At 36.4% G+C, this 27,988-nt stretch overlaps 1 protein-coding gene across 2 annotated transcripts in view; it reads left to right on the top strand.

Moving 5' to 3' along the window:
• Positions 1–27,211, top strand: part of LOC134742674 (very long chain fatty acid elongase 7-like) — a 51,114-nt gene extending 23,903 nt beyond the window's left edge. The window contains exons 3-8 of one of the 2 annotated variants that reach the window (XM_063675865.1): positions 5,332–5,522; positions 10,359–10,439; positions 17,374–17,536; positions 19,731–19,867; positions 25,421–25,485; positions 26,850–27,211. In XM_063675865.1, coding sequence (XP_063531935.1) covers positions 5,332–5,522; positions 10,359–10,439; positions 17,374–17,536; positions 19,731–19,867; positions 25,421–25,485; positions 26,850–27,171 — 959 coding nt within the window. In that variant the 3' untranslated portion in view covers positions 27,172–27,211. The remainder of the gene's footprint in view (positions 1–5,331; positions 5,523–10,358; positions 10,440–17,373; positions 17,537–19,730; positions 19,868–25,420; positions 25,486–26,849) is intronic. The other variant, XM_063675864.1, reaches the window with a different exon arrangement.
• The last annotated feature ends 777 nt before the right edge of the window (positions 27,212–27,988 follow it).

Genomic DNA, 27,988 nt, shown 5'->3' with positions numbered 1-27,988 from the left:
ATACTTAAGATTTTGTTTACAATTCGGTAGATACAACCGTAAATTATTTATGTGCTTACTAAACTTAGCCTCATGGTTATTTAAAATGTTCTACTTAATTTTGACGTTTATACCAGTATTGTGACGTAACGTAACTTATCAGTCTTCATCTGCATCATCATTATATCAGCCCTTTATCGCCCACTGCTGGGCATAGGCATCTCTTCCAGTACGCCACTTGTCCAGGTGCCGAGCTAATCTCATCCAGCTAATTACTGCATAATATGTAGGGATAAGTTCGCCTTTGTACAAATGATGCGTTTTTCTCTTGTTTTATGTTTATTTTTGTACAATAAAGAGTTTTACTACTACTACTACTACTGCACGCTGAGCGAGGAAAACAAATAAAGTGATTCTATTGGTTCTTAACAAACACATCCCCCGCTACGCATCCTCGCACATCGAAACGCAGCCTAAAGCCCGGTTCACATTTGTCTGACGTGTCCTGTTGTGTTGTGTTGTGTCGATGCACGCTGCGTCAGACAAATGTGCACGCAATCATATTAAATGATTGCTGAAAAACTGTAAAACTGTAATACCTTGGTTAAGATGTACTAACTCTAATATTATAAGTCTGTATATAACTAACAATCTATGGGCAATCTGGCCTGAAATAAAGAATTTTATTATTATTATTTTTATTAAATGTATGAAACCGATATGCGTCACGACACAATACAACACTACACGTCAGACAAATGTGAACCGGGCTTTAGTCGTCATTAAAAAAGAAGTTGAGCCGCCATGTAAAAAAGTTGTTGTGATATTTCCACATTCATCAAACGATCTTAGTATCCTTTTGTTAAATTAAAATATACATAATTATAATAAAGTGTACCTTTTCTCATTAGTTCTCAAACAATAACTTCAGGTCACTTACTAATTACTCTATGACCTTACCTCAGTTGAATGAATTAAAATAATGAATGAATTATCACCGCGTGCTAAATTATGACGCCAATGTCAGCAATGTCGACGGACGGCCTTCGGGATATTTCATTAAAAAATATAGCACGCTATGTGCTAAATTCCGTCTAACCTATAGTACGACTAAGCTAAGTTTGCACCAACTTGGTATAGGGACAATGTATTTCTCGTAAATACTCACCGCGCCATATTTCTCGTAAAACTTGGCGGACGAAAGGTACCGTTCGGATTCAGACTACACCAGCATTACTGCTGCAGTATTGCAGCACGACATTACAGCCTGCATTGCCGCTGAGAATATCAAAGATCCGGGCCGCAACATCGATTTTGCTGCCGTATTGCTGCCGACTGCATTACCGCCCCGCCGCTACTCATATTTTTTTTTATAATTTTGTTACGTTTTATGCAGCAATGCAGTCAGCTGCATTACTGCAGCAGTAAAAGTGTGACCCAAACAAACAGGTAGTGTACAGGTGTAGTAGGTACAGTCAAGGGCAAAAATATCGATCCAGACAAATGGCACAAAAATATGTGAACACAACTTTATTGTCTAAGGTGTAAGAGCGCACACATGTTTTTGAAACTTTAGGAATGTATATTTATGCCCTTGACTGTACACTCGCCACTAGATATATCGGAACGGCTAAGCAATTCTAAAATTTATGAAAGCCTCTATTATCACGACGTTAAAGTGCAAGATAATTGTTTAGATATTTTTGAACACCTTTGCCGCTCCGATGTACATGATGGCGAATGTAGATACCAAGGTTATTGACTTACAGAGATTATGAAATCAGAACACCATTAAACATAATTGGTGTGAGGCTTATAAAGCCTACTCTTGTAAGATATTAACTTCGCACTGCCAATATTGATAGATTGGGTGGCTGGGCTAACTATCAGACCATAACTACTGCTCTAGTTTGAAATGTTCACCTATTCACTGTAAGTTATGGAGATAAGAAATGGCAGATGGCAGATCATTTAGAACAATTTTAAGATACGGCCTAAAAGTGATTAATTATTTAATTAAGATGAAGACAAAATATAAGTAATCAAGTTTATAGTAGAAAATAGAAGATGAGAGAGTAAGCAGCCTTGCGGTACGCCAACCAATATGTTTCACTCGGAACAACGAGATTTTATCGCTACACGCTGCCAACCACCAGTTATTTAGACCAATAGCTACAAAATCACTCAATAACTGCAGGACATAATATATTATGCTAAACTAACGTCAAATTGCCAAAAGAATAACGTAAAATTGCAAGCAGATTGGTAGTTTTTTTTTATACTACGTCGGTGGCAAACAAGCATACGGCCCGCCTGATGTTAAGCCGTCTCCGTAGCCTATGTACGCCTGCAACTCCAAAGGAGTTACATGCGCGTTGCCGACCCATAACTCCTCTCCCTCGTTGAGCTCTGGCAACCTTACTCACCGGCAGGAACACAACACTATGAGTAGGGTCTAGTGTTATTTGGCTGCGGTTATCTGTAAGGCGGAGGTACTTGCCCAGTTGGGCTCTGCTCTAGATCTGGAATGACATCCGCTGTCCTGCGCCCTACCACACCAAGCGAAAGGTCATTCACAGTGCCCATACCTCTCTTTTGTACGTAGTTTAAGGACACACCCCCGGGTCCAGATGTAGACTTTCTTCATAAAGCCGTGCTGTTGTGGTATTATATTATTTCTGACAAGCGGATATATTATATCGTGAATAAGCGACTCAAGTAATTTAGATATAAAGCATTGTATTGATATCGGTCGATAATTATTGACCTGGGCTTTGGATCCAGAGTTATTTATGTATGGGAGTGACAAGAGATAACTTCCAATATTCGGGGTAAGTTCCCTCTCGGACACATTTATTAATGGGGTTGGCCGGTAGAAGTATTTAGCAGATGGCGCCAGCATAGCTTGCCCTGTCAATCCCTAGAAGCGTGTCAAATTTTTTTTTTTTTTTTAATGGAACTTTATGCCCTGGATGCCAGCCCTTTAAGCCAAATCTAATAGAAAAAGGGGCAAGCTATGATGGCGCCATCTATGGAAACCTTTGACAGTTGCCAACCCCATTGCTGGTGAACTATGTTTCAAGAATTTCGGGCTGATTCTATCCGGGCCAGCCCCTTTATAAGTATCCAGATAGCGGAGCTAGTGTTGGGTATCAATCAATGTCACTTATAAATATGTCAGAAATAATATTAGTCGACTGAGCACATTACTATTTAAATCTTTTTAAATAATTATGAGAAATACAAGCCTGATTGTCTACTTTTCAAAATGTAATAAAAAACGTTTTGATACATTGAAGCGTTGAAATGATTTAATTTGGAAATAATGTGTCGTAGTTTGATTTGTTTTCTTTAATAACATCAAATTCCAATATTTACTATTATATGTTACATCTTCTTAACACTGATTTGACGTGTACCTACTGCGTCCGATCTTAAGAAGGGTAATAAATTGACAAAATAAGTCCAAAAGTTCTAACGTAAATAAATTTGCTCGCGAAACTTTCGTACGCGTGAAATGACTATTGAATGTTGTATTTTTTGCTTTCGATGCTAACTCTTTGTACCTACAAGAACATTGACTGTATTGATAGCTTATGACACAATACATGGTTTCTCGCCATAGAAACTTTGTGTTATTTTCGACCACTTGTCGAAAAACCTTATTTTGCCCTATTATACGCCACAGAAATCTGTCTAACTCAACTAGAAAGGTGATTCTAAATAACCGCCGTTAAATCAAACCGCTAGTTGCGAATAATAAACCATATAGCCCTCACAATTTCACTGCTCTTTTTACGCGGTCATTACGCGGTATTACGTAAACGTAAGGCGGGCAGATACCTACGTTACGTCCGTGACTTTCACGTCTAGCCATGGTTGGTTTGTGAGATAGCTTTATGATGCTTTATCGACAGATAATTGATTGAATAACTAACGATACTGCATATATTATGTAAAAAGAAGTTTTAACTGACACTCATTCCCCTAATTGATGAACAGAAGGCTGTTCAACAGAAGGCTTTTTTGACGGAGTGGGAATGCACTTACGCACATGACACTATTTTTCACAGATGATGTATTTCTGCTGCCGCTATAACAACAAATACTAAAAACAGAATAAAATAAAACCTGTAATATTTATTATTTATTAGGTATAAGTAGTTTAGTTTCAATGTCAAATTTTATATTTATAAATTTTAAAATAAATATTTAAGTGGGGCTCCAAACGTGATTTTTTTCCCGTTTTTTGCGAAATGGTCCATTCGTACGCGAGTCCGACTCGCACTTGGCCGTTTTTTTTTTTTTTCGTTTGCCGCTTGTCGGTGTACGATTTTCGTCTTGGCTAGGTTTCCAGAAAATATGTAAGTAGTAGAACTTTGAGAAATCTTTGCTTCGGCGTAATTAGTGTAATTGTAAATAAATTGATTAACTTTGTACCCGTGGTCAGTTATAGCTCTTAGTCCCGATTGCGATTGCGGGTTTAAGCTCTAAAAAAAACAGTCCCATCTGGCAGAAAGCGTAAAAATTAGCATCTAGTGACCAAAAACATGGGTTTTCTTGTAATTTCAACCGTTTTTAGGGTTCCGTACCTCAAAAGGAAAAACGGAACCCTTATAGGATCAGTCGTGCGTCTGTCTGTCTGTCTGTCAGTCCGTCTGTCACAGCCTATTGTCTCCGAAACTACTGGACCAATTAAGTTGAAATTTGGTATACATATGTAAGTTTGTAACCCAAAGACGGACATGTAACGTAAACAAATTTATAAACTATATCGTGTTACACATCAAATGAAAGAGCTCATTGTGAAAATCTCAAATATATTTTCTTTATAATTTTAGGAAAAACAGTTTAGAAGTTATTCAAGAAAATAGGCAAAACATGACAATTCCTCCCCTTTATCTCCGAAACTACTGGGTCTAAAATTTTGAAAAAAATACACAAAATAGATCTTTACCTATAGATCACAGGAAAACCTATTAGAAATGTGCCGACAAGTGTGAGTCGGACTTAATTATTTAGTTTTTGATCCAACCCTTACGGGTTTTTTAAAGACATTTCACGCACGTTTCACATAAAAAATACATTGTTTAAATTGTGTAATGTACGGAACCCTTGGAACGCGAGTCCGACTCGCACTTGGCCGGTTTTTTTTTCACAGAAGATGAAAAACTACAAATTAGAAGGAGAAGACTTGTTTCCTCTTTCATTTTTGTTGTCCCCGAATAAGCTTAATGCATGCTAAGTGTTACACGTGTTGTCAAATACGACCATACTTTAAATTAAGAATTCAAACTACACGTTCAAAAACCACTATCCTTTGTTTTTGTTTATAAAGCCTTCCCCTTCCAGATCCTCGGGTCCAAGGATGGTTCCTCTTCGACACGCCCCTCCCCACCCTGGCCATGGTCATAGCGTACCTGGCTGTCGTCATGGTCATAGGCCCGCTATGGATGGAGAACAAGAAACCCTTCAAGCTCAAGAATACCTTGGTGGCGTATAATGCGTTCCAAGTTTTGCTGTCGTCTTACATGTTTTATGAGGTGAGTTTTTTGTTGATTTTAAACACAGGTCAATGTGGGATATACATGGTGGCTAAAAATTAAGTGTATTCCCTTTGCCAGGGAGATATTGGGATTATACTGAGCAACTTTTTCTATGGGACCAACCCCTAAACTGCAAAAAAATTTTTGACTATTTCATACATTTCATGGCTGGTCCATTTTCTATGGGAGGGTAACTTTTTTTCGCGATTTCGCGGTTGGTCCCATAGTAAAAGTTGCTCAGTATAATCCCAAAACCTCCCTGGCAATGGGAATGCACTTATTTTTTAGCCACATTAGCTTTTTTTGGCCTTTTTTTAGGTTTTTTTTTTTGTTTTATTTAGGGCTATAATTTATAGCTGGGAAAACCACCATAAGGCAAGAACTCTCGTGTTTGTATACGCGTCGCTCAGACACAGACAGAAAGAAGAGCTTCAATCTATCTGTTCTACCGACCTTCTGAACGCAAGATTTAAAAAAGACGAAAGAGCTTTTAGACGGTCTTCCCTTATAGACAGTCTTCTCCACATTGACCTTATACAAAATCAGGGATTCTATACAGTAGCGATTTATGGAATAAAATTTCAACTGGCTTGCTAATTTTCATGCAATTGTAACATTTTCTTTGAGCTTATTTATTTATTCGTATGGCATTATGATTTATGAGTCGTTCTACAATTATGTTTATAAATTTACAAATTAATGTCTAAATTTGAGCTTATGGAGAAATATGAAAGCCAAGTTATTGCTGTACAGATATGGTGGTTGCACTTTTGTCGTCACTTGTACTTTTATGAAAGTAATAGCCACGATGACAGACGATAAACGCGCTACCATCTTAGGCCCGCTGTGCAGTTAAAGCATGGTGCCCAATGGGATAAACTAATTAACGTACCTACTTATATGTATCAACTCTAAACAACGACTCTTACGGAACTGAGCACTTTAATATGTTTTACTGGCCTCTGCCGATGCATTTGTCCGCGCAGTAGTCTTTCAAAATGTTCAAGACCATATTTGCCTCCTTAGTTATAACCACTTCTAAAAACTATTATACAATACTTGTTATACTATAAAGCCTAAATAATTAACGAAAATCTCTATATATATATATATAAAGCCTAAATAATTAACGAAAGTATCTCAGTAGACAAGATAGTCACGCGTTTATGTCTTTTCTATGGGAGCGCGGCGGCGGCACGTGATTGATCAAATTATTTTATAGTTGACTACAGCGTATCGAAATGAATATTATAGTTGAGTTGGGAGTCCATAAATGAGAAGAACGCAATTATAGTTTGGTATACGAAAGCTTAATTCAACCATTATCACAGAATAAGTAATAGTATTATCATCCATTATAGTCGACGAGTAGAAATAATGAATAGATTAACGCGAGAATAATACAACCCATTGTATCCGGCGTTAAATACTTCTATAGGCGTCTTTTCACAGTATTTACTGCGTTTCCAACAGTTTAGGTCTTTATGTAAGGAAAAGAGAAAAAACCCGTAATTTATGAGATGATAAATTGCTAATGCCAATTGTAAAATTAAATGGTTGTCGGATTTTGTTAGTGTCAATGACTGTAGGTGTTTGTATCTTATAATGATTTTATTACAAATTGATCATTACTTTTGCCTTACCTAAGTGTAAAAGTGATATATGACAAAATATTTAAACAAAAACCATTTAAGTAGTTTTTTTTTTACTTATTTAATGCTCGTTTTATTACCTACACAGTGCCTACACAACGAGCTTCTATTTTTTTATTTTTAACAATAACTTTATTTTTTGCATTCAATAATACATTAACTTAAAGTCAGCAATTACTAAACTAAAATCCCCAAAATTGCATTAATATAGAATTATTGATCCCTATGCACTGTCTAATACATTTTTACCCTTCGATTCCCCTTCATCCATAAACCATTGTCATATTAGCTATATGTTTGCATATAAGTTGTTGCTAAACAAACTTCAGTTCACAACAGACAATATTTATGGACACTAAACCACTAACGCAGCGTACTACATAGGCGAACAACTCGAACGCGAAGCGAAGCGATGCGGCGCGGGTTAAATCAATCCTTTGATACCTATAGAAGTGTCCTGGGCGATCTCGTTGCGAACGCGAACGCCGTGAGCCCAACGCGCCGCTTCGCTTCGCGTTTACGAGTTGTTCGCTTACGTAAGACGCTGCGTTAGGTGTAGGTTAGTAGTGCCATGTCATGAACAAACGTCTCTAACCACAGCGATGTCAAGGATGCCAATCTTGAGGCGTGCATCCGTAAGATGCAACTTGAACTAGAAATCACTAGAAATGCGAAATGCTGCACATTATGATCATCTCTGCGAGACAAAACAAATTAAAAACTTAAACGAAAAATTAAGCATAAAAGAAGAAACTTGTACAAGTTTCCAGCCGGGGAATTGAAACACATTTCAATTCAGAAGTTATTTGTCAGAAGTTAAGTAAAAGCATTCAAAATTAAACTATACCGTATTTGCACTTGAGCGCAACTATGTATGATAAACACGGGTGGGTATCGCGTGATAATGAGGTTCTGCGAGACGAGGAATGAACGGCCTTCTTCTGTTATATGTTAATTTAGATTTGTGTACTATGTGTATGAAATGTCTATTGGTTTCACAGTGCTTTGGATCACTGTTATGCTGTGAAATGTAATGAATAAAAAATAAAAATAAATAAATAAATAAATAAATAATGACAGGTTTAAGTATCAGTCTTTATCCATCGACTGATGCATGTATAGTTTAGCCACATGTCTTTAATATAGCTACCAGATCGCCTGTCAATTATGCTATTCCGATTATTCCGATTGTGCCATTATGGGTATATGGGTCCACTGAAAATCAGCGCCGTTACACTATGTGCTCTGACACATGCTGCGTGGTATCCTCTTTGAGATAACAAGTTACAAAACTATGTCATATAGGTATTTAATATCTGTTAATTTTAAGATTGTTGTTTCAAATTATTTTCATTTTCATATTTTTTTTTTCATTTTTCAATTATTTATTTATTATTATTCGGAGATCCAACAGCTGTTACCATGTCTATTAGGTTTTATAAATGTGATTCAAAAAGCCATATTATGAGCCACGTGGCACACTCCGCGACACTGATCTTCATTAAGGTCCAGATAGACTAGGTGGCACTTAGTAATTATTTTGTAGCGTAAGCGTCATTCTTGATCTGTGAATTTAGTTTTAAAGTAGGTAGTATTTTTTCAGCATTCAGTGTAATGATAGCCTAGAATCGCTTAGTGCGAGGAGGTCAAGTTTTGACTGCTCGAGCGAAAGTGGTCGGAAACTGGTTATCGAAACGCTCCGTTGTATCGAAGATGCTGCTAGACAAGTACCATTAACTGACCGAACTTAAACCTTATTATAAAGGAATAGGGTCTAGCAATGGTTTGGGGTTTTTGTTGATAGTTCCGTTTGACAATACCGGAACTGGGCACAATATTCGCCTCGGGTTATTTGATAGATGAAGATTTATAGTATTCATTATCATTTATTTACTTTATTCAAACAAGAAGTAAGTAGCGGGCGGGGCCCATTTCACTTTCACTGTCACATTTTATTGGTTTTACCTGCCGGTGACATTAGCAATGAAGGAAATAAATGTTTTTTTTTTATTATAGAGGCTTTTTTAAGTCCCATAAATTATAAGACTGGTTGTTCTTCTTGAGACCACAGTTCTGTAGTGTTTACGATAGGATAGGCACATAGGCAGTGCGTGCACTATCCATCGCCTTGACCGGCTGCCCGCGTCCGGCGTTGCATTCGCTCAACCGAAACCCCAACTGCAATGCGACTCATACTGTCCACAGTAGTAAGGTACCTAAATTCATATTTGACAGGCAAGCTAACTAACATAGGTAATACTAAAATGAATAAATAAATATATTGGTTTCAATGACCGGCTGGGTCAAACTAAAAGCTTGTACCATGATACAAGTATAAATACATGCTTAGTTACACAGAAAACGTTTATAACTCAGGATAAATATAAGTGAGAACACACACGAATAAATTTGTTTTCTAGGAAATAAATTGAAGATAGAATAAATAGGATATTTGACTGTATTTAATAGTAGTTTATGTGACTGCTACATAATGAATGGCAATAAAATACGAGTGTGGGTTTATGAAACGAATGAAATGAGTGAGAGAGACAACGAAAAGATTTTTTACCCTCGTATTAATTTAGTATGGAAGTGCGTACTTATTTCAGCCAGGCTAGCACATGATTGGCGCGAGAGTATTTCGCCGCGACATAGACTACCCGTCCCTCTTTAATTTATACAGTTAGTAAAAGACGGGTAGCCTATCTCGCGGCGAGATACTGTCGCGCCAATCATGTGCTCGGCCTACAGTTGCGTCCACGTTTACTTACGACTACAATATGTACAGATGTAGTGCATAATTATTTTTCATCGCATTTTCACGGAAAAGTAAGAACGTGTCTTGCTATTTCAGTCAGTCTCGGTACAAAATGTACTAAGGTTGACTGAAGTAGCATGACAAATACGAACTTCCGAGAAAATACGATGGAAAACAATGATGCACTACATCTGTACTCATGTGAATGAAAAACATCTACAGAAATTGAGTTTTAAGGATAAACGTGGGATTGTATAGTATGAAATAGTGTAGGATGCAACTAAGTAGCATTTTACAAGTAAAAATACCGCTGTAGGTAAGTATGTTTAGTTATGTCGCGCCCTTCGAAAATGCTTCATATACAATGCGGTGTCTATTTATATTAATCTGTGTGTCCCTAATAATATTTGTCGTTTGTTCCAGCATCTAATGTCGGGATGGTGGGGCGACTACAGTTTGGCGTGTCAGCCCGTTGACTACAGCGAGAGCGAACAGGCGAGACGGGTAAGTTCCCTCTCCTTTACTAGGTATTATAGTAGACGCAAACCAAAAAGTCCAGTTAGGTAAGTCCAACTTTAAGAAAGATGTTGCTCGTCGAATTCAACTTGGATGGGCAGCGTTAGGTAAGCCACGTAACATCGTCCCGTCCAAAATACCGCAGTGTTTTAAGACGAAAGTTTTCAATCAGTGTGTGTTGCCAGTGATGACGTACGGCACAGAAACGTGGTCGCTCACAATGGGTCTCATAAGAAGGCTCAAGGTCACTCAAAGATAAATGGAGCGAGCTATGCTCGGTGTTTCCCTGCGTGATCGAATCAGAAATGAGGAGATCCGCAGGAGAACTAAAGTTGTCGACATAGAGAATTACCAGACTTAAGTGCCAGTGGGCGGACCACATTGGTCGCAGAACCGATGGCCGATGGGGCAGAAAGGTTCTCGAGTGGCGACCACGTGCCAGATGCAGCGTGGGAAGGCCCAAGACTAGATGGACCGACGATTTGGTTAAAGTCGCGGAAAACCGTTGGTGGACGGCAGCGAATGACCGTTCGTTGTGGAGATCCTTGGGGGAGGCCTTTGTCCAGCAGTTGACGTCTTTCGGCTGATACAATGATGAATTATGAGTATACTTATTATGTGTACTTGTAAATGCGACCTAAGCATTTTTTTTTACTCTAATTATTTTTTGTGTCATTTTGAATATTATGACATAGTATTAGATTGCATTGGGCGTAATTGACACAAACTATGTTTTCATACTAAATACTACCCTAAATGTAACACAGTCACAATGTTTTCACTCGAATATTTTTTTCTCCAAAATAATTCAAAATAAAAAATAATTACCACAAATTATCAAATTACTGGAAAAGCAAATTATATACATGACACAAAACAAAATGTAAAATTTACATCTTAACAAAGTATTCAATAAACGAAATAAGAATTGGCTTTAATATTTTTTTAATTTAGGGCTCAACTCAAAATATAGCCAGCGCTACAGGACTATTGTGCATACAATACAAATACTCTTTATTGCACACCTCAATAAAAGAAAACAATACAAAAAGAAAACAGAAACACAAGCAGAGGTAAACAAGGTAAAAAAGCGATCTCTTCTAGACAACCTTTGGGTAGCGGAAATTAATAAATTTACCTATGTCAGTAGGATACTGTTAGATCAGAATCATTTTTAGTATTAAACTAAAAGTAGGTATTAAACTAATTTTAAGCTCATTAAATATGAAATGTAACACCATTTGTAAAGGTTGTTGGTAATTATTTTTTTGCAAGTCATAAGCGTAGAAAGTTCGATGGTAGACTGATTCTAAAAATCATCGAAGCTAAATTAAAGTGTATATAATATCAAGCTCGGCTGAATTTCACCTTCCCATACAAAAGGAGTTTCGTTATCATTTTAAAACTACGTGTTGGATTGTCTTTGTCTTGAAAGAATAAACATTACCTAATCATAAGCAAAAATTTTCAGCATGTGTAAGACACTGAATTGAAATAATTGTACACAATTGTGTATGTTTCTATGGGTTTTTCAGTTTGATAAGAATTGCAGATAGGAAGTAATAAAGCTGGTTTTCATGATTATATTTTTGTTACTTTACTTCCAATAATATTTAATAAATTTATTCAAAGTAAATTTTGAATTAATGTCGAATAATGCAGAAGACTATAATAATATATAAAGTTCCAATATCATGATTCTAATGTTATTGGTTTTGCCCTAATTTTCATTTTCTTATAGAGTGCTATACTCAGCTGTAGCTAAATAAAAATGGTTGCCTACACACAGTATTCAAAAAAATATTGTCTCCTTCGCCTTTGTCTTAATTAAATGAAAGTACCTACACACCAGATTTGACCCAAAACAAACATTTGAACATTTTGTTACTAAATACTTGAACACACTTCAACACTCAAGTTTGTCAATATTGTGTGTGTGAATTTCAAATGTGTATAAGCAAATAGATGTCTTGTTTAAGCCATCTATATAACGTAGATAAGTCATCATGAAATTTTTAATTTTAGTAGAATGTAGAGACGGACGGACAGTCGCACCATAAATAAGGGGCTTGACTATTATTGTTTAAACACTTTAAACTTCGTTTTAGTTGTAAATAAGTTATGATATTTTTCGCATGCCAGATGAAATATGTGTTATTTATAATATTGGTCCATCTTTCATACCATATTTCGAGCAAAATAAAATTATTTTATTTATACCCTAAAAAAAGTATATAAAATGATGACAGAGTACTTAAGTGACGCATCTAGCTGCGCATGGGCATCAAGGGGTCAAGTTTGCCAACGGCACAAGCTCTACACTTTCCATCGCCCGTGTGCAGACTTGCGATTCGAAAGTGTTGCGTCTGGTTGGACATTGGTAATGAGTTCTACGTAGACACAGAGCTAAGGATTTGTTGATCAGTGAGTGAGTGAGTGAGTGAGGCATACAGTAAGTACAAAAGTGCAAGCCTCCAAAGAGCAGAGGCGAGTAGATCGCAATATTATCAATGCGAAGCGTGACGAGTTAAAGCCCCGACCACCTGCAGTCATCAATTACAATTTTGTCGGAGGGGTGCTGATCTGCAGTGAATGCGGCCGTACATTTGCTGCTAAAATCGGTTATGTCAGCCACCTGAGAGCTCACGAGCGTCGCTCTCAATAATCAGTAGTAAAGAGTCGCCGTGGTCGAAAGCGGCCAGGACAGGACAGTATGATGATGAATAATGGGCTAATATTTGCAAGGACAGATATCAGCCAAAACCTTAAAAGGTTAAACTTGCCTCGATAGAGAAAATTTCTCTTAATTCTTCGGTTCTGTAAGCTGTCTAATATTTATATTGATTTAAACTGACACGATTTTCACTCATAATTTGTGACCACGAACATAACGTCACGTTCGAAACGTCAGGCCATAAATAAACGTAAGTTTGTACGCGATTAAGTCCCGTGTAACCCGTGTTAGTTTTAAAATTGTCTAATATTTGATCATCCAATGTAGTAATCAACGCTTAATATGGCGGCGGTAGCTGTCATCTTTCAAACTGTCAAACTTTCTTCTTGTTCTTTTTAAAAAATGGCTTCCATAAAATGTATGATGATTTCGCCAACGTCAAAAGCTTAGGTACTCGTAAAGCATAACGTCTTAACGTTGTTCAGATGGCCTACCCAAGGTGACAATCGTTATCGCTTCAACAACGAGACGCTTTGTGTCTCTCTATCACTCTTCCATATAAGTGCGACAGTGATAGTTGCGTTTCTATCGCTACGGAACGTAAGCGATTGGCATGTTGGCTATGCAGCCAGTAGTTGCTTTAATATAACTAGTGATAGATGGACTTAACAAATAGCCACAATGGATTGCCGGGTGTTGGCTAAAGAATATTTAAACGCGTCTCAAGATTAATGCTTCATTATTTGTACAGTTCCAGGTTAGTTCACTGCATAACAAGCTATCAATATTACACTTTAAACAACATTAATGACTTCGCCATTTTGAAGTTTAACCGGAAATCCTGTCAAACATTTAATTCAAGCAAAATTACTAACGAAAGTGAACGACCGCGTGAAAATCTTCTTTCCATGCAAACATAGTCCTCATTTTCCTTTCTGGATATTAACATTATAGAAAATATTTTGACACAATTTAATTTGATGCTTATCCACGCCCATGTCCCTTCGTTTGACTTTTTCCAATGTTTAATTATTATAGGAGTTAGGAGCAATTAAAAATTTGTATAAAATTCGTTTCTCACTCTTAATTCTTGTAATAACCAAAAAGTTAAAAATCCAACGAAGCTGTAGTTAATAAAAATCTAATTTTATAAAAATATTATTCATAATGTCAATATAATTATAGGAAGTTGGGGACCACGTTTGTATGGAGAACCGGTATCTATAGTCCGCGTCTCCATTGCTCATAACTGTGACATTGGCAGACGATTTGACCGGCCCTCAATGAAGTGACAACGGCACGAGCTTTACTTTCTTTCGGACCGGACTCGAAAGTGTTGTGTCATCGTGCTTTATTGGGTGCTTTCCTTTTGCCATTTCATAGCCAAAATGGCGAGTCTATAATTATTTGGACATACACACACAGACACAATATATAGTTAGAGCCATTAGCGGGGTTACTTAATTACATTTTTCGCATCGTTGTTAAAAAAATTGGAGCCTCCCGGTTTTATTGAAGTAAAAGTTTGTATTTTCTACTTTTATTAGTAGAAGATATTTGCTGAAATAGAATGGCTTTCTTATCAGTGCTACGATATCATAATTTATAGGGTTATAGATAAATGCTTGAACAAAAATCGCAAAAGTAGCCCTTCGCCCTGGCCCTGATTTCGCGACTTGTACAATTATTATAAATAAAATAAATAAAAACGATAAGTTTGTGATAATCTTATAACTTATATATTATATTTATATATTATATATTCTATTATAACTTATATATTCTTGTTTTTGAGTCCGTGCATTGTCCTATTTTTGTTTATGAATCTCACCGCTCCATAATTTGTACAAAAACAGTCACAGTCACAGTCGCTATAACCACAAGTACTAAAATCAAATAATTTAATTCTAAACAATCGACAATCACGGAAATGGCTAAAAATACAAAACAGGCCCTTGTCTGCGACACTGCCCCGCTAGCCATAAACGAGGAAGAAAGTGCCGCATTCCGTAAAAAGAGCAAGCCCGTAAGTGCCACATGTCATCTGAAACCAGTGCAAGATGAACCTTTGATAGGTACGAACTACGAATATGGCAAGATAGGTCTTTATTATGGTCTACGTAAATACGAGTATATTATACTTGCCACTTGCCACCTGTCATCTCGAATAGCCAGTGGACAATGAGTCTTTGCTTTGGAACGAACTATGAATAGGTACGAGAAGATAGGTATTTTTTATGAAAATGTTTTAGTTAAAAAGTTCTTTGATACGTCAATTGTATTTCATCTGGTTTTAGATTGAATTTTGTAGCTGACGACTGAGTGCAAGAAAGTTCAATATTCGGGTGCATAATTAAAATTTACTGACTTGAAAAACATTGACTTTTATCAATAAATTTCTTGTATCTTGTATTATTTTCCCTCGTATTTTTACGGAAACGTATGAACGTGTCTTGCTATTTCCGTCAGTCTCGGTACAAAAAGTACCGAGGTTGACTGAAGTAGCATGACAAATACGAACTTTCCCGAGAAAATACGATGGAAAATAATTATGCACTACTACAGGTCTATAACTATAAACTATAAAAATAAAACTAACTTTATTCATAGAAAGGGTTCGATTAAAATAGTACTAATATTTTCTAAATGTTAATTAAACATTTTTTTTTTGCGTCTATGTAAATCAAAGTGGTAAAGAAGTAAGTAATATTTTAATTCAAAGTTTAATATCAAAAGGAATGTTTTATGTCTGCTACGCGTAAATTTTGTCTAGACACTTTGGCGTAAATTCTAAATTAGGGACAAACATCAAAACATCGAAATAAATACTACAAACGCAAACTTTCACACATATTGACATAAATTAGTAGGTTCATGTGTTTTCCTGTCAATTGTGATGAAACTCTGTCAAGTTCACGCACAGAGAAAGCTTTCTCAGAATCGCGATTGTGGGCTTGGCGTTGGGACGCGGCTACCATACAAACCGCGGTAATTCCGGACCGACACGGCCGTCAAATCTTTAAGAAAAGGGCGTATTCTCATTTTATAAGCCAGCAACGCACTTGTATCCCTTCTGGTGTTGCGGGTGTCCATGAGCGACAGTAATTGCTTACCATCAGGCGAGTCGTCTGCTCGTTTGCCTCCCATACATATCATAAAAACCGGTCAAGTGCGAATCGGACTAGCCCACCGAGGATTCCGTACTTTTTAGTATTTGCTGTTATAGCGGCAACAGAAATACATCATCTGTGAAAATTTCAACGGTCTAGCTATCACGGTTCATAAGATACAGCCTGCTGACAGACAGACGGAGAGACAGACGGACAGACGGACAGCGGAGTCTTAGTAATAGGGTCCCGTTTTTACCCTTTGGGTACGGAACCCTAAAAAGACGCAAACACACGGTACGAAAGAGATGTTAGTCTTGTTTTCAAAAAGTTCATCTCTATTTTCCCTTTTATTAATGAGTTGAATTTCAAACAAAAAAGCCTTTCTTCCTTTCTTCTTGACTACGTACGGAACCCTAAAAAAGGTTCAAATTTACGTAGGTATATACAAAATTACGACGATGGGGACAAACATTTCGTGAGTTTCATATTTACTCAACATTTATTTTTAATTTCTCAGCGTCATAAACAAAAGTCATTTTCATGAACTAGCGGGATTCCGCGATAATCATTATACATATTATGAAATGTATGTATGGAAGCTACAAAACCTGTTTGAAGCACAATGTCACTTGACTTCGGATGGAAAGTGAAATTTAACTCATCGATTATTCGCAATAATTTGCGTAACAGATACGTGTTTTCATCATTATTTAAAAGACATTTTCGAAATTCTAAATGCTGTTTCTTTAATAAAAAAGTAATAGTTATGCATTTGGGTTTCTGTTTCTGGTGATTTAATATATAAATAATATGTACTAAAATTAATTAAAACAGATTGCAAAAACAGTCCTCCACTAATAACGCTGCGCAGGCGAACACTCGCGAACGCGAAGCGAAGCGGCGCGGCGCGGCGCGGTGCGGTGGACTCAAGGCGTTCGCGTTCACAACGAGATCGCCCACGTAGGACGCTTCTATAGGTATCAAAGGATTGATTCACCACACTTCGCGCCGCGCCGCGCCGCACTGCTTCGCGTTCGCGTGTTGTTCGCCTACGTAGTACGCTACGTTAGGATCCTCTGCTCTATGCGCGTCTTTTTAAAGGATATTTTGTACTTATTTTTTTTAATTCTCTCCATAGATGTTGCATCTATGCTGGGTGTACTACTTCTCCAAACTGTCCGAGTTCGCCGACACGATATTCTTCGTGCTTCGGAAGAAGAAGGGCCAAGTCTCCTGGCTTCACCTGTACCACCACTCGCTCACTCCGTTCGAGGCGTGGCTGCTTGTCAAATTCATTGCTGGTAAGCAAAAATTCCGTCAGTCACTTGTTAAAAAACCGGCCAGTGCGAGTCAGACTCCCGTTCCAAGGGTTCCGTACATTACACAATGATGTATTTTTTGTATTATTTCATTTCATTTATTTAATATATAATATTAGCACTAACAGATAAACCTTACATGCTAACATTGAAATTACATTTATATTTATATTTACCCTTTAGCTTATACACTATATTTCATAATTATTTTATTTTATTTAGGTAGGTTAATTTATTTAATATTTAATTTATTAGACTGTATGTGAAACTTGAGTGAAATGTCTTTAAAAACCCCGTAGGGGTCGGGTCAAAAACTAAGTAATTAAGTCCGACTCAAGCTTGACTGCACATTTCTAATAAGTTTTCCGGTCATCTATAGGTAAAGAACTATTTTGTGTATTTTTATTTTTTATTTTAGGCCCAGTAGGTTCAGAGGGGAATAGTCATTTTTTGGCTAGTTTGTAAATAACTTCTAAACTATTTATTTTAAAATTACAAGAAAAATATATTTTATATTCTCAAAATGAGCTCTTTCATTTGATTTTTTTCATTTAGTTTGAAAATCTTTATTTTTTAATTTTCTTATTTACCCCCCAAAAGTGGCCCCCATGTTTAAAATTCATTTGCTTACGTTATAATTATGTCCGTCTTTGGGTCACAAACTTATTTGTGTGTACCGAATTTCAACTTAATTGGTCCAGTAGTTTTAGAGAAAATGGCCTGTGACAGATAGACAGACATGACGCACGAGTGATCATATAAGGGTTCCGTTTTTTCCTTTTAAAATTGTTTTTATTAGGGTTCCGTACCATCTCAATAATCAAAGCGGTATTGATAATTGCATCGATAATCATTTACAATAGAAAATTATTTATTTAAATTATTTTCAGAAAACATTTTAATTTGTTTTTATTTCAAGTAGAAATGTACCTAAATTATAAACTGAAATAAATGTCATATACTAAGAAAAATATAGATAGTGGAAAATTATTTGTTATGTGATTAGTTACCTCCTTTTTCATAAAACTTGACATTAGTTAATTTCCGTTTTGTCACTTTGTTACAAAAACATAACTCAAAATGACAGTTAAGGACAAACGATTAATAGTTAATGCATTATGAATAAAGCCATTAGAGTTTTAAATTCTTCATCAACTCATAATGACAAAATGGCAATAACAGCAATGGATTTATTAAGGAAATTGATGCAGACATCGCCCGTTTTCCGCCGTTGCAATACTGCACCAGTTGCAATCTAAATGTAGTCTTTAGTGTTGAGCCCTCCTCACCTACCTACTTGCCTACTTCCCATTGAGGGGCATTTTACAAAAAGGTCCACTTCTTCGTATTATATACGATACCTATCCGTTGAATTTGAAGCAAAGTTATAGTACGTTATCATGTCAAATATCGGCTTCTTAGCTTTATCAGAAGTGTTAAAATAATAGCGTCACGTACCGTACCGTACGTACTTTTTTTTTTAAACCATCAACTTTTCGGTTATTTAGACTCAGAATCACGAGTATGAATATGAATGAGACAAAGAAAAAAAGTGTCCCCAGTTTTTCATACAAATTTTGGGTGTCAGTTTTGTAACGGTCCATACAATGTATGTGAAAATGCGTTACAAAGCTGACATCTTTTTGGGACATCTTTTTATCTTTTTAAATCGATAGTCCTCGTGATTCTGAGTAAAAATAACCCAAAAGTTAATGGATTTTCGAAAAAAAAAGGTACACTTAAGTGAAAACGCCTATCCGACACTTTTCTGGAATGCCCTTTAAGCTCCTTTGATCCTTCACTGACCTCACCCGCTTGTGTTTCTAGCGTGCAGTAAAGGGTTAAGTAGGTAAGTTTAGGTTTAAGATAAAGTTAAGTTGCATATCAACAGCACAAACGCAAAGGAGCCTCGTCTGCCAACAAACCACTGTGTGGTTTGGCAGAAGAAAATAGGTATTTAGTTTAACATTTAAAACTTTCGCGGTTTAAACACATATTAAATCACATTTAGAAACGGGTCTATCGCGAATTTATTTTGTTACCTTTATTTACCGACGTTTCGGTAACAAAATAAATTCGCGATAGACCCGTTTCTAAATGTGATTTAATAGGTATTTAGTTGTAAGTAAGATCTTTGAATAAACGTTTATTTATTTATTTATTTATTTATTTTTAGGTGGTCACGGCACGTTCTCCAACATCGTTAACAACCTGGTCCACATCATCATGTACACGTACTACATGTGCTCCGCAATGGGACCACACATGCAGAAATATCTGTGGTGGAAAAAGCATCTCACCACCGTTCAACTGGTAAGTGGCTTTCATATTCCTTTTCCTGTGGTCATAAGTTATGTTATACAGGATGATTCAGAAGACGTGAGCAGGATCAACAGTGCGCAAATTACAAGCAACTGTTTCGTGTCCCTATGTATGCTTAGATCTTTAACATTACGCAACAGATTTTGATGCGGTTTTCACCTATCAATAGAGTAATTCTTGAGGAAGGTTTTAGTGTATAATTTGTAAAGGTTTTGTGTAAGCCGGGGCGGGTCGCTGTAGTAATTAATAAGGTAAGGTTAATAAGGTCTACTGTCCTTAAAATTTTGTATCAAATTACAAGCAAATATCAACCTTCGTTAATTAAGTATTGTATCCTTAGTCCGATAATTCATCATTCGCTTGCCCTTGTCCCATTCACTTGGGGTCGGCGCAGCATGTCTTTTTCTTCCATACATCTCTGTCACCCGTCATCTCATCATTCACTTGCGTTAGTTTCATATCATCTTTCACACAGTCCATCCACCTTTTCCTCGGTTTTCCTCTCCTCGTACTTCCCTCCACATTCATTCTTAATACCTTTCTTGACACATGACTTTCATCCCTCCGCATCACATGCCCGTACCATGCTAGGCGATTTGCCCTTACTTTTTCTGTTATGGGTGCAACTTTCAGGCTTCCTCTTATATACTCATTCCTTATCCTATCCATTCTCGTCACGCCACACATCCACCTTAACATTCTCATCTCCGCTACATGCAATCTCTTTTCATCCCTCACCTTTAGGGCCCAACACTCTGATCCATACATGACGACAGGTCTTATGATCGTTTTATAAATTTTACCCTTCAACCGAAGGGGCATACGGGCGTCACAAATGGTTCCCGTAACCTGTCGCCATTTCATCCATCCTGTGCTAATCCGGTTTTTCACGTCACGGTCAATATCGCCATCGCACTGTAGGAGCGAACCGAGGTACTTGAAGTCGGAGTCCTTAGTCCGATAATTAAGCCTATTTTAAAGACTATGAACTAAGTACTAGAAATAAAGTAGAATTTTACTAATGCTGTAATTCTGTAATGCGCCATGCTAAATACGAACCAAAAAATATGAGGCGATAGAATAAAAGTTTCACTTTAAAAGCCGTGAATCATTTTATAGATTTTATCTTAATATTATTAGAGAAATTAAGCGGTATTGTATGCTTCACGTACCTACCTAACCCATGAATTTTACATGAAGAAAATGCAAGTTGACATTTATTGTAAAAAAAATTAGTTCTCTGAAAAGGACTCAAATCTCTCTCGTGTCTCTAACAAGTTAAAAAGATCTCGAGTATCGACTTAATTATAAGTCTGAAAAACTAAGTCGTCTTAAAGCTGAGGACTCGAAGGTTTTAACCAATACTACGCAATTTCAATGTCTGAAAATATTTGGAAATTTTAAGCTGACTGAAGAAGGTTTATTGAACTACGTTGATACGACTTGTATATATTATAACCAGGCATAGTAAACTACGAGCGAAATCCATTGAAGTACTAGGGTTCTAACTGGTTGTCAATGTTGTCATACGTCATTTCAATGGATTTCGCTCGCAGTTTACGATGCCTGATTATAACATTACGTTGAAGAACAATTACAAAAACAACAATTAAGAAAAATTACAGCAAGTTGATAAATAGTTACATAAAATCAGTGACCATTAAAAACTTTAAGGAAACTGAAATTATGGCCTATAAAGACACCGGAATCACACCAGAAAACCAATTACTTGCCCATAACTGTAACTCAGCACTGGCAGGAGGAAAGAAAATTGATATTTCGTTTTATTTAATTTAATAATTATAGGTCGAAGTCGTCAACAACTTGAGTCACATTCGAATTAAAAATACACAATATTTATTGATTTGACATTTCTCGCAATCTGGGTTGTACTTATTTATATGTTTTTATTTTATTTAGTCATATCTGATCGGTTGAAATTGATAAATTTAATATGGTCCCTGAATAAAGTAGTTCAGAATGTCCTATTTCTTGGACTTATTTTGTTCCTTAGAATCGTCAGCATAAAATATCCGTTCCAATACGTCACGTTTTAGTATGATATTTTTGTCACCTGTAAGTGCGTGACGTAGTGGAAACTAAAATTTCCATACAAATTTTTGGGAATTTTTTAGGATCAGGATTGAATATGCTAGTGATTCTGGAAGAACCTAAAAATACCAGAATCTGGAGAATGGGGTGTTCAATGTTTTTTTTATTTTAATAAAACGCTCATTTAATGTCAAATCAAGTTGACTTTTTTGAATTTCGAATGCGGCTTCTTTTAATTTGTTCCGAAGGTTACAGTCTCACCTTTTATTGTTTTGGACAGTGTAATGAAGCTGTGTTCTGTAAAGATGTTATTTGGGCCGATAATTATCGAATTGCAATGGTGGTCTGTCAGTGAACTGGGTATAACCGGAAATGTGTCCTTTTCTTCTTATGGTAATGAATTTCCTGATTCATACTTGGCTCAGATTTTACTCGGTATATTATTACATTACTATAAAGGGCAAAGCGAAAGAGGTATGTCAGGATCGTAGCAAGTGGAAATCCGTGGTCTCTGCCTACCCCTCCGGGAAATAGGCGTGATTATATGTATGTATGTATGTATGTATAAAGGGCAAGAAGTAGGGCCAGTCGAGTATGATATTTAACGGACGAGGGAAGCGAGGATGTTTAGTAACACAGGTGCTTATTTATAAAAAATGCACGTCAGTACTGCCTAAATTTCTTTTTTTCCAAATATTATTGTTGAATTATACCTCAGTAGTTAATACTATGTACTACTATAATTACTTACTAGTTATTATTATTATTAGTTGTCTATATTATAATCAATAGCAATGCAACGCCCGTAGTTGATTTTACAGTTAGTGAAATTCTGGTACGTAGCGTCGCGTAGGTACCAGAAACTTTTCTAATGAAATGATTTGAACTGGAAGTATCTAGTGGTAAGTTTCTCAACGTTCCGCCAATAAGGATAGACCGCGCCTAACATTCCGCCGGACGGGATCTGCTCTTGCGCAAGTAGGATATGCGCGGAGAACACACGCGTCAGTCATACTGCGATAGTAGCAATGTATGTATATTAAATATATTACATGACATTATTAACATTTGTAAATATTGTCCTGACATATAAAAACGGGACACTCACATATTTTCAGTCGAAAATTGCTCGACATATTTCACTCCATATTGAGGAGCATCAGTAATCATTATATTATTAAGCACCGAGGAGCACCATTAATTTTTCGACTTAATATACGTGAGTGACCCGTTTTAATATATTTAATATGTCTGTGTCTCAAGGAAGTATTGTTATTAAAATTCACATTATACTGCGACAACTCGTGAGATGAAAACCGAAACTCACTAATTGCAAAAAATAATTAAACAAAAATAGCCTTTCTTGGTACTCTTACAGTTAACTATGGTTATATTTGATTGTCACCTGACGATATAAAACAAGAAATAAAATTTAACATCAAAGCCATCTAGTGAGTTAAAATCACCTATGAACTATCTTGACAACCAACACTCCCAATTAAAATAAATCGTACTCATTTCTCTACATTCTTTGACAATCTACGATGCCCCAGACAGATAAATAAATACATTTTAAACTTAAAACGCCCCTTCTTCCACCAGGGATTTAAAAACGATGTGTGTTAAAATACACATTTCTTCAACCACATCACTCATGACACTGATCTATAACTATTCCGGATCAATTTCATAATCTGTTATTACAATAAACAACAAACAATACAACAAACAAGGTAAAATTATGAAATTTAATCGCGTTAGACCCGGTAATGACATGAATTATCTGTTATTACAATCAGTATAGTCTCTGCAACTTCTTTTCACACATTTTTTCACCTTTAATACGAGCCCTGGTCCATTCAGAATCTTCTTAAGCGGGTTTTACTGTATATGGTATGTGTGTAGGCATAAATAACTACGTACATAAACTAAAAATCACTAATAAGCATATAAAAATTCTCAGTACCACTCTGTCCGCAGTATGACTCTGTCGTTCAGGTTTCGACACTCAGCGGAACGCCGTCCTTTCCCCAACTCCCCCCACCCCCTGCCGTAGCATTCAAGAATAACATCCTTTCAAGTTACTATTAAATCTATTAATCAATCACATCATTGGAATGGCATTTCCCTAACGGCATTGCCTATGATGGTCGTCTTCTCGTCTTATGTTCTTATTAATATTACACTACAGCCGATAATAGCACAACCATCATACCTCTTAACTGCCAAATCGTTCGCTTACTGATTGTGATTGATTTAATAATCTACAGTTGATTTTTTTACTCGTAGTACAGACAGCTTCAACAGTAGCACTGTTTGGAATGTAAAAGTTGACTTGTTGTTTTCATCATCAGAAACTGCGCTCCTGTCGGTGAAGCAATCTTCACTTTTTTTCCTTGGCAGCCTGATACGACACGAATTTTCACTTTCTCCTTCACTTGGTCCATGTATTCCTTCTTGGCTTCCCACTTTTCCTGTGTCCTTCAACTTTCCCTTCTATGATAGTTTTGATGAATTCATAGTTTAGGAGTCCTAAAGAGTCCCTTCCCCCTTTTAGTTTCGATGGTTCTTAATAGATATCGCTTTTCTTTAACTCTATTTAGCTTTGTTCTATGTCCTTCTATGGCTTCTATTGATGTTGCTTACGAGTCCCCGGCAAGCTCGGCCTAATTTCACCTTCCCATACCAACGGAGTTTCGTTCTCATTTTAAAACTACGGGTTGGATATTAATGAAACTTTGCACATTATGAGGTATATCTAGGTCTGTAATTAGTTTATATAGTTAGTTCTAGTTTATAAAACAAACGAAATAGAGCAAAAACAAGTTTTGTATGAAAAAACTTAAATTCGCTGTATTTTTCTAACTATGGTATCTGAACATAAAGTACTACTATATATTTAAACCTTATCCTATTGTAAGTACAAAGTTTCAGAGCAAACTAGCTACTCGTTTTAAAATGAGAGCGGAACTACGTTTGTATGGAGAACCGAGCGAGTTTACCCTTAAACAAGGTGGGGGTGTAACGTGCATAAAATATCCTCGTAAGATCCAGGGCAATTTTTGTGCTTTTGAATTTGGAAATTTCATTAATTTCTATAAGAGTTCAAAACTCAAATTTAATTTTTACTTCTAAAAGTACTTACAAAGGCAATAAATAGTATGAATATCCATACAATACCCTGAACCTGCACAAACATTTAATAAAAAATAAAACATGTTTGCAATTTCAGGCGCCAACGAAAGTGAAAAGGAGCGGTGAGACTTCAATTAGGGATCTTGTCGCAAATCTGCCATGCTCAATCTTCTTGACCTAAACCTAGAAAGCTAGCTTTGGCTTCGCATAAAGTGCCCGTGGCCGTCTTAGAAAGCTCATTATATTATCTAAAGCACTTACAATACACTCATAAACATGATTAATCATTTTTCATTGACGACATCAGTGTAACACATTGAACATTTTGTTAAAGACCTTTTTATCTGCTTTTTCCAGATACAGTTCTACATGGTGCTCTTTCATTCAATCAGCGCTCTCTTTTTCGACTGCGGATATCCAAGGTAAGGATCAAAACAAGCGTACACAAATTAATAATAGGTCAATAGACCCGTAGGTAGTAAATTTAATGAGGGCCGGTTTTACCAGCTGATTTTTAGGGTTCCGTACCTCAAAAGGAAAAAACGGAACCCTTATAGGATCACTTGTGCGTCTGTCTGTCTGTCTGTCTGTCCGTCTGTCACAGCCTATTTTCTCCGAAATTACTGGACCAATTAAGTTGAAATTTGGTACACATATGCAAGTTTATGACTCAAAGATGGACATGTAACGTAAACAAATTAATTTTAAACACGGGGGCCACTTTTGAGGGGTAAATGAGAAAATTAAAAAATAAAGTATGTCAAACTATATCGTGTTATATATCAAATAAAAGAGCTCATTGTGAAAATCACAAATATATTTTTTATAATTTTACAGTAAATAGTTTAGAAGTTATTCAAGAAAATAGGCAAAAAATTACCGTTCCCCCCCGATTACCGTCCCCGTTCTCCGAAACTACTGGGTCAAAAATTTTGAAAAAAATACACAAAATAGATTTTTACCTATAGATCACCGGAAAACCTATTAGAAATGTGCAGTCAAGCGTGAGTCGGACTTAATTACTTAGTTTTTGATCCGACCCCTACGGGTTTTTTTAAAGACGTTTCACATAAAAAATACATTGTTTAAATTGTGTAATGTACGGAACCCTTGGAACGCGAGTCCGACTCGCACTTGGCCGTTTTTTTATTATGACGTCACAATACATAACCTATATGACATTGTGGGGTCAAAGGAAGGATTTAGAAAGGAAAGATGCCTCAGACAACTCAGGTTATGGTGGAATAATGAAACACATACTTGCAAACATGAACCCTGAAAACATTACACTCCTTTTTTTGCGGAGTCGTGTACAAAAATACGAATTGATTCAAGTAATCGTCTTACGCTCAATCAAACTAAAACAGTTCCTTTCCAAATCTCTAATAAATGCCCTTGTCTCTCGAGGTGTACAAATCAGGATGTTGAAAAGAGTTGCATTGGAGAATGCACTTGCAATGCGCACTCGAGCAAGGAGAGCGGTCACTGTTAGTGCCTTTGGACTCTAGAATAAAGATCTGTTCAGTTTTGCACTTTATTTCATTGTACTAAGGTAAAAATTGGGTTGAATTTACGAATCCGATTATATAGTCTAAGCTAACCTTGCACGCACTTTGATAGAACATAGTCTGGGAGTGTCATTAAAACGTCATAATTTCATAGAAATGTCAGTGTTTTGGTAAAATGGCAAAATCGGATAGTCATGATTATCCCTTTGAATCTTCATATATAAATAGGTGCTCGTTAAGTTTATTTTGCTCAGCTAACCAAAAATATCTAATTTCAGAATCATCGCCTTCGGCCTCGTGCTTCACTCCACCATCTTCATCGTCCTCTTCACCAACTTCTACATCCAGGCCTACAAGAAGAAACCCAGACCACCCACCAACAACAATACCATCACCAATGGATACGCCAAAAACGGCCATATTCCAAATGGCCAGGAATCTACTAACCAAGATATGAACGGCAAAATTCCCAATGGCCAGGAGATGAACGGAAAAATTACAAATAGATTGGAGATGAACGGCAAAATTCCAAATGGCAATGGTCACATCAAAAATGGATGTCTAAATGGTGATGTCAGAGAAAAAGAAAAGGTGCAATAAGACTTGCAGGTTAATGGTCGCGTTTTTATCACAAAATAAGTTTGTGTGGCTTAGGTACCTGTCAGCATGTGTAGTTTTATCCACAGCGATAAATGATAAAAACGCAATCATTCAGAGCCTTGTTGCTTTAGTTCCGTAAGGAGAATTTCGTGCCCTTGGCTTCAAAATGTCAACAGTCACGACATTTTGAATTAATTTATCTTAATTTAACTGTATCAGGGCCCTTATTAAGCTCATGGTCGTAGGAATTCCAAAAGAAAGGTCCAATGCCAAGACCATTAATGCGTAATGACGAAATTTCGCATTGACATAGTCGCATACAATTTTTATTATTATTTTAAGAGCGGGTGTAAACAGTGGGATGAAGAATTTGGTTTATTTGTGTGACTATTTGAATGCCGTATTTACTTATGTGAATACTGGTGTATTTCAAAATTTTCTATTTTCTAGTATTTTACAGTCGATTTGTAATCTAAAACTTGCGAATAAAATTCGCCATCTTGAAAATTAAGAATAGTGTTGGGGTATGTACCGAAATCTCTCCTTATAAATAACTTATAAAATTATGTACCATATTTTGTTATGGTTCCACTGTGAGCTATGGTTGATATGATTTAAGGTGTAGTATTGTAAATAAGTACCTGTAAATAAAATACATCGTTTTTATTATTCTTCTCCGTCGCTGCATTTAATGTAGCGTTCCGTCTGAGAGGGGTATTTGTTTCTCCTATAAATTTTATTAGCAACCTTGAATTTTTACAGTTTCGAAAGTACGTAAACAAACATAACCGATTACAATTCAAATGTAATATGAACA

Source organism: Cydia strobilella, chromosome 7, assembly GCF_947568885.1.
Source record: "Cydia strobilella chromosome 7, ilCydStro3.1, whole genome shotgun sequence".
In the NCBI taxonomy this organism is placed as follows: domain Eukaryota; kingdom Metazoa; phylum Arthropoda; class Insecta; order Lepidoptera; family Tortricidae; genus Cydia; species Cydia strobilella.
Note: the sequence above shows the minus strand (reverse complement) of the source record. Positions and strands in the feature narration are given on the sequence as shown.